The sequence below is a fragment of the Hirsutella rhossiliensis genome (genome assembly GCF_020360975.1).
Source record: "Hirsutella rhossiliensis strain HR02 chromosome Unknown scaffold00002, whole genome shotgun sequence".
In the NCBI taxonomy this organism is placed as follows: Eukaryota; Fungi; Ascomycota; class Sordariomycetes; order Hypocreales; family Ophiocordycipitaceae; genus Hirsutella; species Hirsutella rhossiliensis.
In genome coordinates, this window is record NW_025408668.1 from 4,033,821 (window position 1) to 4,052,840 (window position 19,020).

Below are 19,020 nucleotides of genomic sequence, written 5' to 3' on the forward strand. Positions count from 1 at the left end.
GAGGAATTTATAAGCGACCTTATCGATATAGGCGTCCTAGGTAAGCTAGATAGTCCGTTAGGACCTATTCCGAAGGATTTATATCCCTAGGAACTACTTTAGCTCCCCTAGCTTAGTTATCTTATACCTTTATTATAGGCCTTATATAGCCTCCCTAGTAGTAACTTCTTCCTCTTTTAGGTACGCCTAGATAATATCGTCGACGTAGAAGAAGACCGTGATTTTACCCTTCTATATTATACACGGTTCCTAAGGGACTTTCTTAAAGCCTAGGGCTTCGAGGGAACCTATTAAATGCTATTGCTAAAGAAGGGGTAATCTTCGTAATCTATATAGAGCTTTCCTAAGCTATAGAACCTTTCCTAGCTATTAGAAGCCTAGTAGAAGGCGTATATAGATAACTTCTTCTTCCTTAAGTAGGCAGTTAATAAAAGCGTTAACTGTATCTATCTAATCGAGTTCGAGGTCGAATTCTACTACTATAGCTATAAGGGTCCGAAAAGACATCCCTGCTAAGGTAGTTGCCCTAGTAGGAAGATCCCCTTTTTCCTACTAGTTCCCGTAGATAACTAGCCGGGCTTTATACTTTTAAAGGAAGCTATATTTATTAGTCTTATAAATAAAGACCTACTTATAGCTAAGGACCTGTTTTCCTCTTGCCTTTTCCTTAAGGACTTCTTTAAAAGACCCTATCTCTTTATATAAGGCTAGGTGGTCTTTCTAGGCCTAGAAAAACTAGTCTCTAAAGGGGTGTTTTTCTAGCTGCTTTTAGTTTACTAGTAGGTCTAGGAGGTCTCTTTTATATACCTTCCTTACTAATATTAGCTTAAATAGCCGGCCTACTATAAACGCTCTATAGGAACCGTCTTCTATTAGCGTTAGATAGAAGTCGGAAAAACGATCGAAATAAGGGAGAGGTTAGTCTTCTTTAGTATCCGTATCGGGCCCTTTACCTTCCTTTGCTTCTCGAAGCAGGGATAAAAAGGCAGCCGGGTAATCCTTCGAGAGAGGTGCCTTTCCTACCCCCTTAGGGGTCGAGACGGGAAGACTAACAAAGAAAGCTGCTTCTAGATCTTCTTCTTATTCCGTAAGAGGAGGCGTAGGGGCAGGCGTATTCTAGCTCTACCGCTTTCTTATAGTCTCCTTCTTCGTCTAGATTATCTAATCTAGCAGCTTCCTCTTCTTCTTCGAAGTCGGTATTATCCTTAACTACTTCGACGTCGGTTTCTTCTTCTATTTCCTCGTCTAGGGCCTCTTCTTTAGACTATTAGGAAGGGGGAATTTAGATCTTCTAAATTAGCTAACGTTATAAGAGTAAGAGGGGCTATTAATCCCTCTTTCCGTCGAAGAAGCTAGATTCGTCGAAAATTATATCCCTAGTCGAAATAACCTTCTATAGAAGAGGAATCTAGATCCGGAAGATATTCGTAGAATTATACCTAACGAGGTAACTAATAAAGGCTCTAGGATTAAGCTTTCTTTTCTTCTTCCTTTTTAGCTATATATCGGTAGTTATTGCGTATACCTTATAGCCGTAGGCATAAAGGTAGGCTAGCGAGGCCCTCTTCTTCGTAAAGAGCTCGAGGGGGGATTTCTAGTCTATTCCTTAGGTCTTAAAAAGGGTCTCTAGGTCCCTATAGTCCCTTAGTCCCCTAGGGTCCCTTAGGGTCCGGTTCCGAAGGTAATAGGCGGTCTTAACGACTTCCCTCTAAAGGTCGTATAGAAGCCTTATAGTAAGTCTTATCGTACGGGCCCTTTCTATTATAGCACCCCCTAATCTTTCTGCCCCTCCGTTCTAGGCCTAGGTATTTAGTGCTAACGGTAGGGGTAAAATGCCCTTTTTTCGAAGCTAATTTAAGATATCCTTCGTAAATAGCTCTCCGTTAGACTATATCTTCTTTACCTCGTAGCTAAAGTAGGATTTTATCTAGTTAACGAAGTCCTAGAGGGCAGACTAGTTATACTTACTTAGGTAGGTCCGTAAGAAATAGGGGAAAACCATCCCTAAAAAAGCGTCTATAAAAAACATCACCCTAACGAAGCTTTCCTAGTCCTTAGAGACGTCGGTCTAGTCGACCTAAATTTCCTTACACGGCTGGTCCGGCCGTAAAGGCGTTCGTCTAGAAATTCGTCTCCTAGTCTTTCCTTAGCCGTAATATTCGCATTCGACGGTCTTTAAGCCCCTATTCGTACGCCCTATTATTGGCCTAGCTTATGCAAAGCTAGGGGCCCGGGTGACTAAGTCGTGCGTGCAAAGAATGCCGTCTCCTTAGGCCGGAAGAGGGTCCTTTAAACCTACCCTCCTTCGAGCAGGGAAAGCTAACTTCTTAAGAGATTCCTTCCTAAGGATAGGTCGGAATTCAAGAATAAATTAACCGAATTTCTCCTCGATAAGCCTAATAGTCTAATTCTTCTAGACTAGCCTCGTAGGCTTAGACGTCGTATCCTAGAAGATTCCTTCCTTTCGAAGAAGGCGGAAGGAAATCAGGCTCGTTAAAAATCGAGGGCAAAAAGCTACCCTTTTTCGTCGAAGAATTCGTATAAACCCGTTAGGTAATTTTATCGTGAAATTCACCCTTCCGTACCCCTCTATCCATACGGTTGATTCCCGGCAATAAGTATTCCTCCGTGCCTTCTTAAAGGACCGGAATCGTAAGAGTGTATTGCAGATATCGAGGAAGCACCGGAGTTAAGGATAGCTAATTTTCGTAGGGATAGTCAGAGGCTCTAACGGTTGGTCTTGGCCTTGTTAATCCGTAGGAAGACGAAGGCTGGATTTGCTATACTAACGATTTTTCCTCGAATTTACGGCTCGAATAAGGGCAGCGGCGTTAGTTGCTATTTCTTAGCAACCCGAATCTCGTCTATCTTCTTCTACAACGAGGGGTCCTCCTTAAGAGACTATTATACTATTTCTCGTAGCCTCTATAAAGGGTTAACTCCTTTAGGTCGGTTTTCCTCGAAGACCTGCTAGCAGTCTTCTAGCCGATAGGGCTTTTTACATGCTAGGTAGGTAGGTCGATTCCTCCTCGTACGTTTCTTCGAGGAATCCTCGTCCCGGTCTAAAAGGTCTGCTTAAAAACCTCCCCTTTTTAACCCTTATTGCTAATTTTAACGAAGAGGTTCGATTTCGACTAGTTCCCTAATTTTTCGACTAACGGACTAAAAGGTCTATTAGGGGACTAGTCGGGCCGGTCTAACTAACGGGACCGGGGCCGGGCCCGGAGTAAGAGGCGGAGCCGGGGCCGGGCCCGGAGTAAGAGGCGGAGCCGGGGCCGGGCCTACGGCAGCCGTTAAAGACAGTGTTAATGCTCTCGAGGGAGGAGGAGCCGAAGGAGCAACAGCCGCAACAGCAGCAGCGGGGGCCGCAGCAATAGGGGCTGCAGCAGCTATAGGTCGAGCCGTCTAGGTCGAGTGCTAGCCACGAAGGAATAAGACTACTTACTGTTGTACTCTAGCAGCCTCTTCGTCTAGTTCCCGGCTAGCTTCTCGAAAGATTATCGAGTAACCGTTACTAATAGGCTTTATTAGTAGAGATATATCCCGTAGCTACTAGCCGGAAAGAGCTTCTATAAGGAAGTATTAGTTAGCTTCCTCGAGGATTTCTTCCTACTTAGCTAGCTATAAAGAAGCTAGTAGGTTCCTAGCAGAAAAAGCTCCTAGGTAGGCCGTATAGGTCTTCCTAATACGGTCAGTTATATAACCTCTCGAGGGAGCTATTAAGGTCTCGAGCTTTAAAAGCCACTGCCTAGGAGTCTCTTCCTCTCGAAGAGAGATTAGCTTTGCGGCACTAATAGATTCCGTTATCGCTATACGAGCAGCCGTTAGTAGCTTCGTTTCGTAGAGGTATTCCTTTCGGTAACTCTCGTAGTCGCCTAAGGTAGCAGAAAAAGCTCTCTATTATATAGAGGTTAGCTTAGAGAAGAGGGAAGCTCCCTCTATAAAGTCCGTTGCCCTAGGACGAAGAGGGGGCTCGAGAGGGTCCTGCTTATTAGAGAAGACTAAATTATAGATAGTTCTATTTACACGAGCCCGTAGCTCCTTTACCTACTTATCCTAATCTTAGGGCTCTATAAGAATCGTCCTACGGACCGTAGGGACGGTAGAGGAGTCGGTTTTCGTTATCGTTGCGAAAAAGGGGGCAGAAAAGTCGGTTAAAAATCGGCTTTTCTAGTAAGAGGGGTAAAAGGGAGCTACGAGGGATATAAGAAGGGTGCCTTTTATAGCAGCCGGAAGGTATAGGAATACTATTCCTCCCGGGCTTATAACTCTCGCAAAGAGAGATACGAGAAGTATATATAAAATGCGCGAAGGTAAAATTTAGAAGTACGGGGTCGGATAGGCAGGGTAGAGAGATTTAATTCTTATGGGGGTAGCAATAAAGGCAGGGGAGTAATTATTTTATTTCCTTAATTGTCCTTCTTTCCTCTATCTAACGCCCCTTTTTATACCTATCTAGCATCTTAATTAATAAAGAAGATCCTACTTAAAGAAGCTACTAATATCCTTTCGACTACCGAGCTTTTTGCCGGTTTTTTCCCCTTTTTTCTAGCCGTTGCCGGCATATCCGTCTTATCTTTCGCTACCTCTATAGGAAGCTATCGCTACTTCTACGTCCCCTTATGCCCCTACCCTCCTTTCTATACCTCTTTTTAGCTCCTTCTTTCTTCTTCTATACCGGGTGTTTTTAGCTTCCTTAGTCCCTCGTGCTAAGGGATATCTCCGAGAACTACGAAATCAGGCCACGCTTCGCGATAATAACGACGAATATATAGTATACCTAAGCGATAAGAATAGTACTAGATAGTTCTTAAAGCTACTAAGGAAAACCCTTATAATAATATAATAAAAGGATCCTAAAATATAGAAATAAGTTAAATTTATAGAACTAGAATACCCTTATCTTAAAAGAATCTCCTAAGACTAAATTAAAAAGAATAGTAAACGATTCTAAGAAGATATATAAAATAAAAATCGATAATAATAATAGGCAGTCTATAAATAATATAATAAAAAAGATATAGATATAGCCCTTATACTTATAAAACTTAGATAGTAACCTAAAGAGGAATAATAAAGTATCGACGATATAAGCTTTAAAGAATAAGAAATAGCTAGAGAAATAAAAGATAAGAACGAACTTATACTACTACCCTTACTACTAAGGGAAAATACTACGATTAGAGAATATACTCTATACTTTAAAGAATTTAAAGAAATACTTAAAATTAGAACCTAATAAATACCTTAAATTCTTATAGAAAACTAATAAGCTATATTAATTTAATATTAACCGGTACTATATAAAGGAGACTATAATATAGCTATCGCTATAGTCGATACCTTTATAGCTTTATAATAAGAATAGTAACTATAAGGAGAATTTAAAGACGATCTATAAATACTACTTACTTATAAGTACTATAAGTATATTTTATAGATATTATACGTTTACTTAGATTATATAATATACTTTTAAATAAAGGCATAATATAATGCCTTCTTAGTTAGGTTTAAAGGATAAGTACTTTCGAAACCCTACCTAAGTATAGAAATAGACTACTAGAAAATCGATTAACGATACCTAAACAACTAAGTTATATTATTAGAACTTAATTATAGCACGCTACTTAAATGCCGCGATAATTACGGTTTATTAATAAGATGTCTTTTAAAGATATATAAAATCTATAAATACGCTAAAATAAAGGAATAGTATAACGCTACTTACTTTAAGGTATCTAAACTATTAATCTTCTAAAAACTTATATAATAAATTAAATATAATAAAGAAGATTATAATAAATATATATACCTAAACTATAGAGTTTATAAATATAAAAAAGCATAAGTATAGTATAAACGATATAACGGCGCACTAAAAGATTATTAGTAATATATATAAAGGCTATAAGCTATATTTAACTAAGGAAAAATCGATATAGAAATACTATACGAAAAATAAAAAGATATAGAATAAAAACTTAACCTTTAGTATAAAAATAAATATAATTATAAAGTATACTACGTAATTAACTATAAAGTAGTATAATATAAACGATATAGTATTAAGAAATAAGAAATCTTTAATTAGCTATAAGAAATTAGTCTCTTAAGCCTTAATATAATACTATACGATAAAAATATAAAGAAACGATATTAATAATAAATTAAAGAAGAATACCTAAATAAAACAAATAAGGACTAAGTAAAAAATAAGGTATACTATCTATAAAAGGGCTATAAACTAGCACGATATAATAAGATCTAAGGACCCTATATATAGTAACGGTAAGCTATAGCGACTAAATAGTATTAGATATCTAAATCGCGGGATATTATATATATATACTTTTAGACTATAGCGTAATAGGCAATTATATTTTACCTAGAGTCGTTAATCGTTACTAATTTATATAGAGATATAAGATAGATCTATATAAACTTATAAATATTAAAGGAGAGGCCTTAAACTATAATAACGGAATTATTAATATAGAGATTAATTACCTTGATATTAATATCTAGGGCTACGATAAACGAGTTAACTTTAATATTATAGATATTATAGAATATAAACTTATATTAGGACTTCTATAGCTATAAGAGAGCAACCTATTAATTAACTAGAAAACTAGCTAGCTATATTAAAACGAGGACGTAAGCTTCTAGGACTAGTAGATTTAGGAGAAAGTAAAATTTTACGATAATTTAGCTACTAAATAAGATAGAAGGGATAACTATTTAAGTAAATTATTATAGGCTTTAGCGATATAAAAGAAAATAGTAACCGAACTAGCGGATATAATAAAATCGACTAATAAGACCTACGTACTAACTAATATAGCTATATAACCTAGTATCCGATATAAATAAAATAAAGGATATAATATAAAGATCTAAAGAGTTATTACTACTTTAAGGAAAGACCTTAAATAAATTAATAAAGAGCTTAAGTTAAGAGAAACTAGCTCTTAAAAGAAAGAATAAAGCCTATAAGATAAAATAAAGAATATCCCTTAGGAATACTAGAAATATAATAAACTCTTTAAGAAAGAACTTAAGATAGGGTTACTTAAATATAGCTAATAGGACTATAAAATTTATCTTAAGGATAGAATAACGCCGACGTTCTATAAGATCTATAACTTAAACGAAAAGTAACTATAAACGCTACGCGACTACCTTAATAAGAATCTATAAAAAGGATATATATAAACGTTAATATCTAAAGTAAGCTACTAGTTATATTTATTTTAAAGAAAAATAGTAAGCTATAACTAGTTATCGACTATAAACGCTTAAATAATATTATAATAAAGGACCGAATACTATTACCGCTTATATTAAAACTATAAGATTAACTATATAGTAAAAAATAGTTTATAGCCCTCGACCTTAAAAGCGCCTATAACTTAATATATATAAAAAAGGGATATAAATAGATAATAGCCTTTAAAATAAAATTTAAATTATTTAAATATCTAGTAATACTATTTAAACTTATAAATATACTAGCTACCTTTTAATAGATAATTAATAATATCCTACGCGAATACTTAGATATCTTTATAGTAGTATACTTAGATAATATCCTAATTTTCTTAGATACCTTAGAAGAATATAAGGAATACGTTTATAAGGTACTCTATATACTTTAAAATATAAAGTTATTAGTTAAACTAAAGAAAAGTAAGTTCTATATATAAGAAGTAGACTTCCTCGGATATACGATCTTACTAAGAGAGATATAAATATAATAAGATAAGATTAACTTAGTTAAAGAATAGCTAACGCTAAAGAACGTTAAGGACGTATAAAGTTTCCTAGGATTTATAAATTACTACTAATAATTTATTAAAGATTTTAGAAAGATTATAGTACTACTATATAACTTAACGAAAAAGGAAAAAGAATTTATATAGGACGATAAAGCTAATAAAGCTTTCGATTATATTAAGACTACGATTACGTAAGAACTAGTCTTAACTACCTTTAATCTAAAATAATAAATTAAACTTAAAACTAATATATTAAACTTTACTTTAAGAGTATAAATCGGATAAAAAGATAATAAAGAAATACTATAACTAATTATATTTTACTTAAAAAAGCTATATAGCATAGAACTTAATTACCTTATCTATAATAAAGAATTCCTTATAATTATTTAAGCTTTTAAGGAATTTTAATACTACCTTCTTAAAAGTAAATATAAAGTTAAGGTCTATATAGATTATAAGAATATCTTATACTTTATAATAATATAATAGTTAAACGGACGATAGATCTAATAAGCCGAATACTTATTAGAATTCGACTACGAAATAATCTATAAAAAAGGAATAAAAAATAGTCGAGCTAATACTCTTAGTTAACGAAGTAACTACGATATAAAAGCACCTATAGTAAAAGGATAGCTCTTAGAAATTAACGAAAATAAGAACTACTAGTAATAATAGCTAAATATAATATTTAAAGTATAACCTAATAACTCGATATACTAAAAGATCCTAAAATAGATAAAAGAATATAAAGTACTAAACGGATATAATATAGGATATTTAAAAGTTCTAATATATAAAAATAAAATCTAGATACTACTAGAATTATAAGATAAAGTTATATAAGATATATATAAATATCTAATATATAGATATTAAGGAGTCTAAAGAATAATAAAACGGATTAAACGATAATATAACTTTTTATAGCTTAAAGAAGTAATATAATAAGTTATTAAAGAATATAAACTTTATATATAAAGTAAAGCTAAACGATATAAACTATATAGAGAATTATAACTACTACTAGTACTAGAAAAACTATAGGATTTAATAGCTTTCGACTATATTATAAAGCTACTACTATTAAAAGAACCTATAACTAACGTTAAGTATAATAGTATATTTATTATAACTAATAGATTAATAAAGTATAGATACTTTTTACTATATAAAAAAGTAAGTAATATAAAAGAGCTAGTATATATATTCCTATAAATAATTATTAGTAATTATAGACTACTAAATAAGATTATCTTTAATAAAGGAAGTATATTTATAGCTAAATCTTAGTAAGCTCTTATAGTATAATTAGGGACGAAATATAAGCTTAGTATAGCTTATTACCTATAAATAGATAGATAAATAGAACGACTTAACTAAACGCTTAAATTATATTTATAATACTATATTAGTTATAAATAAAATAATTAAGTTAAATAGCTATTAATAGCGTAACTAGCTTATAATAGCTTAGTTACGGAAATAACTAAGCTCTTACTAGTATACGCTAATTATAAATATAACCTAGAAGTATTTAAGGTTACTTAATAAGGACTATAAGTAAAACGAGCGATACTATAAGTAGATTAGCTACGAAAATTATATAAAGAAATATAATAAGAACTTTAATTCGTTAAAGAATAAATATCTACTTACTATAATTAGAAAAGATTATAGGGACTAATCTTTTAAGAGGGAAATATAGTCTACCTTATACGACGAAATATTAAAATAAAACAACTAAGTAATAAATTAGATTTTAAGAAACTTAGACCGTTTAAGGTCGTAGTTAACTTTTAAAATTTTAAAAGTTAACTACGAACTTTCGCTACTAATAATAATACGGATATACCTAATATTTTATATCTTATTATTAAAACTAGCGCTAAGAAACGCTAAACTATAGGAAAAAATCGAAGTCGACGACGATTAAGAATATAAAGTAGAATAAATACTAAATATAAGAAAATAAGGTTAGTAATAAGAATACCTTATTAAGTAGAAGGGATATAGACTAAAGGAAAATACCTAGGAACTACTTAAGCACTTAACCTACTATAGCTCTCTACTTTAATAATTTTACTAGAAGGTTTAGGAGGGATTAAAGGACTAAGATCTATAAACTCCTTACTAATACCGAACGAGGACTAATTCGCCTCGTTAGGAACGCCTAACGATTATAAGTTATTTACTACCTAATACTTATACGTATCGAGCGTAGGTAAAACGCTATCCTCGGTATCTACTTCTTAGATACTACGACGAAATAACTCGGAACTCTTTTCCTTTATATAATTCCGAATCTTCTAGATACGAGCTAAACGATTAATGGCGATAGATATTTACGACTAAAGATTCGCAAGCTATACCTAAAGCTCTAACAAGGCTTCCCTAGCTTCCTCCTCTTTAGAATATAGCCTACGCTACTCCGCTAATAATTTAGTTACTAAAAGAAATACGTTAGCTACTACGCGTAAAAAGAATTAGAAGATACCTATAAAAAGAGGCTACTAAAACACTATTATAATAAGGACGACTACTAGCAATATAATTATTATAGCGCGAAGAATTTTCGGCTATCCGATAATTCGTCTTCTTCGCCTTAAAGCATCGAGTATACGGTATATCGGTAGGATCTCTACTTAAGTCGATATATTTAGTAAGAGTAGCGCGCTTAAAGGCTTTTTAGGAACGAATTTTTAGTATACGACTAGATATACTATTAGTAGTATATCTTAAAAAGAGAAAAAAAAAGAACGATATACTTACGCATAACGTAATAAGGGTATATTTATATATAGCGGCTAAGGTAGCTATAGTAGGTCTTACGGATAAGACTAAAAGGAGGGGAGATATTATATTACGACTATAGCTACTAGGCCGCTAACGGTTAACCGCGTTAAGCACGTAATATAGTCTAATAGATAAATAGTTAGCACGACTACCTAATAGATATAAGATCGAGGGGATCGTAGAGATCTAAGTAATCTAGGATTAACGAGATTACTATACTTTATACGATCTAACGTTAGGGATTATAGCTAGGACTATAATCTAAGGATAGTCTCTATAAGTATATATAGCTACTTACTTTTACTCCTTTAGATAAATAGCTCTCTAGCTTTTAATATAGATCTTTATTACGATTCTATCTCTAATTTTAATTACTTAGTTATAGTCTATAGTCTATAACCTCCGACTTATTACTAATATAATATACTTATTATTACTTAGACCACGCCCTATTATATCTACTAATATAAACCCCTCGATAGGTTTATCCCTTAAGAATAATACTAGTCGTTATAGTAGTAGGGTACTCTTTTAAGGAAGTAGTACCCTTTTTAAGGAGATATCTATTAAATCTATTAGTTAATAGCTTATATTATTATAAAGTAAGTAAAGGTATATATATAAGTACTATTTATAGAATAATATTAATAAGCTATATAGAGCTCTTTTATATATAGCTAGCCTATATATTTATATATAGGATCTAGCCCTTTATATATAACTATATAGCTTAAGCTATAGCTTAAGCCTATAACCTATAATAGTTAAAAACTCTTATACTAGCTTAATTTACTATAAAAAGATAGCTAGCTTTTACTTTAATAAGGGCTTTATAAGACCGTTAGCTTTTATTATTACTATTAAAACCTAATAAATAAAAATAAGTCCCTTTTAGACTTCTTAGTATAACTAATACTAATAGATATTAATATATTATAGCTAGATTAATAGCTTACTATTTTCCTTTATAAGAATTTATATAGTCTATATATTATTATATTTTATAGCTAATAAGGTTAGAATTTATAGTTATAAAGATATAAGTAGCTAGCTAAGGAAAATCGCTTCTTTTAACGCTTTAAAAAGAGCTAGTAGCTTTACCTTTATACTTAAAGTTATAATAGTAGCTTATTTTAAAGCTTTCTAAGTAATAGTTCCTTTATAAAGGGATATAATATACCCTTATAAGCTCTTTCTATCTAAGGAATTATCTATAAAGGATAAATCGCTTAAATAAAGGAAGATTTTAGTAGCTAGTTTCCTTCCTTACCCTCCTAAGTATAGACTATATAATCTTATTAAATAGAGATAAAGGATAGCTTAGTCTATTACTTTTTAGTACCTAGGGCTAGGATTCTAGTTATACCTAGCTAGCTAAGAGACTATAAAAGAGATATCTAGTTTAGTAGAAATAGCTAAAAAAAAGAAAAAAGCAAGGAGCTTACCTTTTATTAGCATTAGTGTTTTTCTTACTCCTTAGCTTAAAAGGACGGATTAAGTAAAAGCTCTTTATTTAATATAAGTATAAAGGGAAGCTTCTTATTAAGGGATTTAGGGAGGAATTTATAAGCGACCTTATCGATATAAGCGTCTTAAGTAAGCTAAATAGTCTATTAAGACTTATTTTAAAAGATTTAAATCCTTAGGAACTACTTTAGCTCCCTTAGCTTAGTTATCTTATACCTTTATTATAGGCCTTTTATAGCCTCCTTAGTAGTTACTTCTTTCTCTTTTAAGTAGGCCTAGATAATATTATCGACGTAAAAAAAGACTATAATTTTACCCTTCTATATTATATATAGTTCCTAAGGGACTTTCTTAAAGCTTAGGGCTTTAAGGGAACCTAGTAAATACTATTACTAAAAAAGAGGTAATCTTTATAGTTTATATAAAGTATTCTTAAGCTATAGAACCTTTCTTAGTTATTAGAAACTAAGAGGAAGTTATATATAAATAACTTCTTCTTCCTTAAAAGGGTAGTTAATAAAGGCGTTAATAGTATCTATTTAATTAAGCTTAAGGTCGAATTCTACTACTATAGCTATAAGGGTCTAAAAAGATATCCTTACTAAGGTAGTTGCTTTAATAGGTAGATCCCCTTTTTCCTATTAATTCCTATAGATAACTAGCTAGGCCTTATACTTTTAAAGGAAGCTATATTTATTAGTCTTATATATAAAGACCTACTTATAGCTAAGGACCTATTTTCCTCTTACCTTTTCCTTAAGAACCTCTTTAAAAGACCTTATCTCTTTATATAAGGCTAGGTAGTCTTTTTAGGCTTAGAAAAACTAGTCTTTAAAAGGGTGTTTTTCTAGCTACTTTTAGTTTACTAGTAGGTCTAAGAGGTCTCTTTTATATACCTTCCTTACTAATAGCTATAGCTTAAAGAGCCGGCCTACTATAAATACTTTATAGGATCCGTCTTCTATAAGCGTTAGATAAAAATTAGAAAAACTATTAAAATAAAAGAGAGGTTAATATTCTTTATATTAGGCCCTATACCTTCCTTTACTTCTTAAAGTAAGGATAAAAAGGTAGCTAGGTAATCCTTTAAGAGAGAAAGAGGTACCTTTCCTACCCCTTTAAAGGTCTAAATAGGAAGACTAATAGAAAAAACTACTTCTAAATCTTCTTATTATATAGGAGGAGGCATAAGGAGGTAGGCGTATTCTAGCTCTACCGCTTTCTTATAGTCTCCTTCTTTATCTAGATTATTTAATCTAATAGCTTCTTCTTTTTCTTTTTTAAAGTTAGCGTTATCCTTAACTACTTTAATATTAGTTTCTTCCTTTATTTCCTTATCTAGGACCTCGTCTTAAGACTATTAAAAAGGGGGGATTTAGATCTTTTAAATTAGCTAACGTTATAAGAGTAAGAGGGGCTATTTATCCCTCTTTCTATTAAAGAAGCTAGATTCGTCGAAAATTATATCCTTAGTTAAAATAACCTTCTATAAAAGAGGAATCTAGATCTAAAAGATATTTATAGAATTATAACTAATAAGGTAACTAATAAAGGCTCTAAGATTAAGCTTTCTTTTCTTCTTCCTTTTTAGCTATATATTAGTAGTTATAGTATATACCTTATAGCTATAGGTATAAAGGTAGGTTAATAAGGCCCTCTTCTTTATAAAGAGCTTAAGGGGAGATTTCTAGTCTATTCCTTAGGTCTTAAAAAGGGTCTCTAGGTCCCTATAGTCCCTTAGGCCCCTAAGGTCCCTTAGGGTCTAGTTCTAAAGGTAATAAACGGTCTTAACGACTTCCTTTTAAAGGTCGTAGGGAAGCTTTATAATAAGTCTTATTATATAGGCCCTTTTTATTATAGTACCTCTTAATCTTTTTACCCCTCCGTTTTAGGCCTAGGTATTCGGTGCTAATAAAAGGGGTAAAATACCCTTTTTTCGAAGCTAGTTTAAGATATCTTTTATAAATAGCTCTTTATTAGACCGTATCTTCTTTACCTTATAGCTAAAGTAGGATTTTATTTAGTTAATAAAGTCTTAAAAGGTAGACTAGTTATACTTACTTAGGTAGGTCTATAGGAAATAAAGGGAAACTATCCCTAAAAAAGCGTCTATAAAAAATATTACCCTAACGAAGCTCTCTTAGTCCCTAGAGATATCGGTTTAGTCGACCTAAATTTCCTTATATAGCTAGTTTAGCTATAAAGGTATTTATCTAGAAATTCGTCTCTTAGTCTTTCCTTAGCTATAGTATTTATATTTAATAGTCTTTAAGCCCTTTATTTATACGCCTTATTATTAGCCTAGCTTATATAAAGCTAGGGGGCCTAGGTAACTAAGTCGTATATACTAAAGAAGGCCGTCTTCTTAGGCTGCTAGATAAGGGTCCTTAGAACCTACCCTTCTTTAAGTAGGGAAAGCTAACTTTTTAAGAGATTCCTTCCTAAGGATAGGTCGGAATTTAAGAATAAATTAACCGAATTTCTCCTTAATAAGCTTAATCGTTTAATTCTTTTAGACTAGCCTTATAGGCTTAAACGTTATATCCTAGAAGATTCCTTCCTCTTAAAGAAGGTAAAAGGAAATTAAGCTTATTAAAAATCGAGGGTAAAAAGCTACCCTTTTTCGTTAAAGAATTTATATAGACCTATTAAGTAATTTTATTATAAAATTCACCCTTCTATATCCCTCTATCTATACGGTTAATTCCCTAGTAATAAAGTATTCCCTTTTTGCCTTCTTAAAGGACCGGAATTATAAGAGTATATTATAGATATTAAGGGAAGTACTAGAGTTAAGGATAGCTAATTTTCGTAGGGGACAGTTAGAGGGTCTTAATAAGCGGTCTTACTAATCTATAGGGAATATAAATACTAGATTTACTATACTAACGATTTTTCCTTAAATTTATAGCTTAAATAAGGGCAGCGGCGTTATTAGTTACTATTTCTTAGTAACCTAAATCTTATCTATCTTCTTCTATAACGAGGGATCCTCCTTAAGAGACTATTATATTATTTCTTATAGCCTCTTCGAAGGGTTAAATCCTTTAGGTTAGTTTTCCTTAAAGACTTACTAGTATTATAATAACTAATAGCCTAGGGATTTATAGGCTAGGCAGCTGTTTTATCTTTTAGTCTTTTATTTCTTTAAGGAATCCTCGTCTTAGTCTAGAAGGTCTACTTAAAAACCCCCCCTTTTTACCCCTTATTACTAATTTTAATAAAGAGGTTCGATTTTAACTAGTTCCTTAATTTTTCGACTAATAGACTAAAAGGTCTATTAAGGGACTAGTTAGGTCGGACGGACTAATAGGGCTAGGGCCGGACCTAGAGTAAGATACAAAGCTAGGGCTAGGACTAAGGTAGCCGTTAAAGATAGTATTAATACTCTCGAGGGAGGAGGAGCTAGAGGGGCAGTAGTAGTAGCAGTAGTAGCGGGGGCCGTAGTAGGTCGAGCCGTCTAGGTTAAGTACTAGCTACGAAGGAATAAGACTACTTACTATTATACTTAAGCAGCCTCTTTATTTAGTTCCTAGCTAGCTTCTTATAAGATAGTTAAGTAACCGTTACTAATAGGCTTTATTAGTAGAGATATATCCTATAGCTATTAGCTAGAAAGAGCTTTTATTAAGAAGTATTAGTTAGCTTTCTTAAGGATTTCTTCTTACTTATCTAGCTATAAAGAAGCTAGTAAGTTCCTAGTAAAAAAGGCTCCTAAGTATACTATATAGGTCTTCTTAATATAGTTAGTTATATAGCCCCTTAAGGGAGCTATTAAGGTTTTAAGCTTTTAAAGCTACTACCTAAGGGTCTCTTCTTCTTAAAGAGAGATTAGCTTTATAGCACTAATAGATTCTATTATTACTATACGTATAGTAGTTAGTAGCTTCGTTTTATAAAGGGATTCCTTATAGTAACTCTTATAGTTACCTAAGGTAGTAGAAAAGGTTCTCTACTATATAGAGGTTAGCTTAGAGAAGAGGGAAGCTCCCTCTATAAATTCCGTTGCCTTAAGATAAAGAGGGGGCTTAAGAGGGTCCTACTTATTAAAGAAGACTAAATTATAAATAGTTTTATCTATATAAGCCTATAGCTCCTTTACCTACTTATCCTAATCTTAGGGCTTTATAAGAATCGTCTTATAGACTATAAGGGCGGTAGAAGAATCGTTTTTCGATATTATTATAAAGGAAGGGTAGAAAAGTTAGTCAAAAATTAGCTTTTTTAGTAAGAGGGGTAAAAGGAAGCTATAAGGGATATAAGAAAGGTACCTTTTATAGTAGCTAGAAGATATAAGAATTCTATTCCTCTTAGGCTTATAACTCTCGTAAAGAGAGATATAAGAAGTATATAAAAATATATAAAGGTAAAATTAAAAGTAAGGGGTCGGATAGGTAGGGTAGAGATATTTAATTCTTATAGGGGTAGTAATTATAGTAAGGGAGTAATTATTATATTGCCTTAATTATCCTTCTTTCTTTTATCTAACGCCCCTCTTTATATCCGTTTAGTATCTTAATTAATAAAGAAGATCCTACTTAAAGAAGCTACTAATGTCCTCTTAACTACTAAGCTTTTTACCGGTTTTCCCCCTCTTTTTTAGCCGTTGCTAGTATATCCGTCTTATCTCTCGCTACCTCTATAGGAAGCTATCGCCACTTCTACTTCCTCTCTTACCCCTACCCTCCTTTCTACACCTCCTTTTAGCTCCTTCTTCCTTCTTCTATACTAGTTGTTTTTCAGCTTCCTAGGTCCCTCTTGCTAAGGGATATCTCCGAGAACTGCGAAATCAGGCCACGCTTCGCGACAACCTTACGCCTATTATCATTCTTTATCGAGTATACTTGAATCCTATTATATTTAGTTAATGCTAGAAGTATCTTGCTCTTTAATCTCATGTCGTGGCTGCTAAGGTGTCACTGTTTATAGGCTTTTCCGTTCATCTTCTTGCAGCTCTGTCTGGTTAATCCAATAGATAGCCCTGTGTAGATCTTGACACTTGAGATGTGCCTTGACTTGCTTATCCGTCATGTCTGGGTTCTGCTTCATCATATTTTCAACAGGGTGGTGGGCAGAGTAAAGCTGCGTAACAGCCGGCCAAACATTCAACAAAAAGGAATAACCTGTCATCCGCGCGAATAGCATACTAACCAAAAGCATAAGTAGGGTATGAGTGCCAATGATTCCAATAACACCTGCAAGCCCTTTCCACCCAGTCGGCACGCTATATGCTTCCCAAAACTGCCTTTGTGATTTAGAGTAAGTATTAAACCTGGGTAGAGCATCATAGTAGGACATTTGGGCTAAAATTGTAAAGAGAGTTTGCACGGCAAAGGCGGCATTGCCTGTTTGATCGATTATATCCCAAAATATGTTGGTGTAGACCTGGTTGATAGAATTTCCGGCGTAGGACATTATGGCAACACCCTTCCAGCCTTGGTCTTCGTATAAACCCTTCCCAAGTGCGGCGTAAACTGGAATAAAGACCTGCGCGCCTTTTTTATAGTCGCTGGGTAGTAACTTTAACTCCATTCGACCCGTTTGTCTCGCCGAAGGGTTACAGTGCGTGCAATAGAGAGAGATAATGTCGCTTGTCAGGGCATTTCCAGTGCCTGGGTCAAACAGTGGTGTAGGCTCTTTGTATTTTTGGCTTGCAATCATGTTGGTGTGCCTTAGCTGAGGCTCGTCGACAAAATTGTGACAGGTTGTGGCCCTTAACGTCTGTGTTTTGTCTCTAGACGTCCACGTATTCCAGACGTTATCGGCAAACTGGACAAATTCGTCGAGAGGCCAGGGCTCCCAATACTCAGTGTCATCCAACTTGAATAACAAGGACCTATGCGAAAGGGTACCATCCAGCTCGGTTCCCTCAAGTTGTGGGAAACACAGAGACTGTACGCTATAGATATTGGTTTCGCCATAAGTCTTCACCATGGTGCAGCTGAAATCTCCCATACCAAGGCCAGCAGTGGAAGACTCTGTGTTGTTAGGGGCTTCAAACCCTGCAAAATATCCGCTGACAAACATGGTGGTGGTCGTAGGTCCCAGGGAATAGTTGACGGAAAGATTCCGTAATGTGGGACGAAGGCACACAACCTGAGAATTATATACTGGTCCTTGGCCGTTGAAGTACTTAAGAGCTTGACGATCTGCTATTGAAGCATACGGCAAAAAGGCTCTTAGTGATGGCCCTGTGTCCTGTACTCCTGGGGCAAATTTTGGACTACCGGCTAATTCTGCAAACCTCGGGAATATATTAGGCTGACTTCTCCAGTAGTCAACGCCAGTCGTCTCGTATGTTTTGTCGATGCCAGCAGGCACGGCCTCGTGTTTTGCTGCTGCCGGAACATCAACAGTACCAAAGTCGGCAAGCAGCAAAGTCGACGTAAAGTTTGATGCCAAAGATGTAGCAAGTACAAGGATTGCAAGAGCCCCGTAGCATAGCTGCTCAAGATCCCTAGGCCCAGATGCCAGCGGTTCCATCAGGTTGTGGGCACCACTGCTGACGCTGCGCATAATAGATAGGGCCGGCAGTTGGGGCAGGTAGACGCCGCGGTTCTCGATAATCATGGATGCCAGCATGGCCGTAATTAGCCCGCTCTGTAGGCTTATAGCAATACGGATAAAGATGGAGCTTATAGTGACTGTTCTGGTCGCCCAGCCACTAAGAACGATGGTGTTCCATAGTGAAGATGGCGGCTTGTAGTTTTTCATGGCGGCTTTTGAATCAACCCAAAAAAAAGACAAGAATCCAACAGAGGCAATAAGAAAGATGGTGCCGAGGCCGAGGATGCAACAGCCCCATAGGCCAATTGCCTGTATGGTAGTCCTTTGTGTGCGAGCAGCCATGGCTAGTTGAGTTGATCTCGTTGCTAACGATGAGATATTGCTAAAGACGAGACGACGGAAGCAGCTTTTCTGCTGATAAAAATCCACAGGCATCTGCTGCATCAAGGCTGGGTAGTCTATTAAT

At 34.1% G+C, this 19,020-nt stretch overlaps 1 protein-coding gene across 1 annotated transcript; it reads right to left on the reverse strand.

Moving 5' to 3' along the window:
* Positions 1–16,970: 16,970 nt before the first annotated feature.
* Positions 16,971–18,761, reverse strand: HRG_02017 (uncharacterized protein; the record flags this gene model as incomplete). Its single annotated transcript, XM_044860488.1, has 2 exons — positions 16,971–17,080; positions 18,314–18,761. 2 exons carry the CDS (start codon positions 18,759–18,761, stop codon positions 16,971–16,973), a joined length of 558 nt encoding a protein of 185 aa, XP_044724121.1.
* Positions 18,762–19,020: the final 259 nt, after the last annotated feature.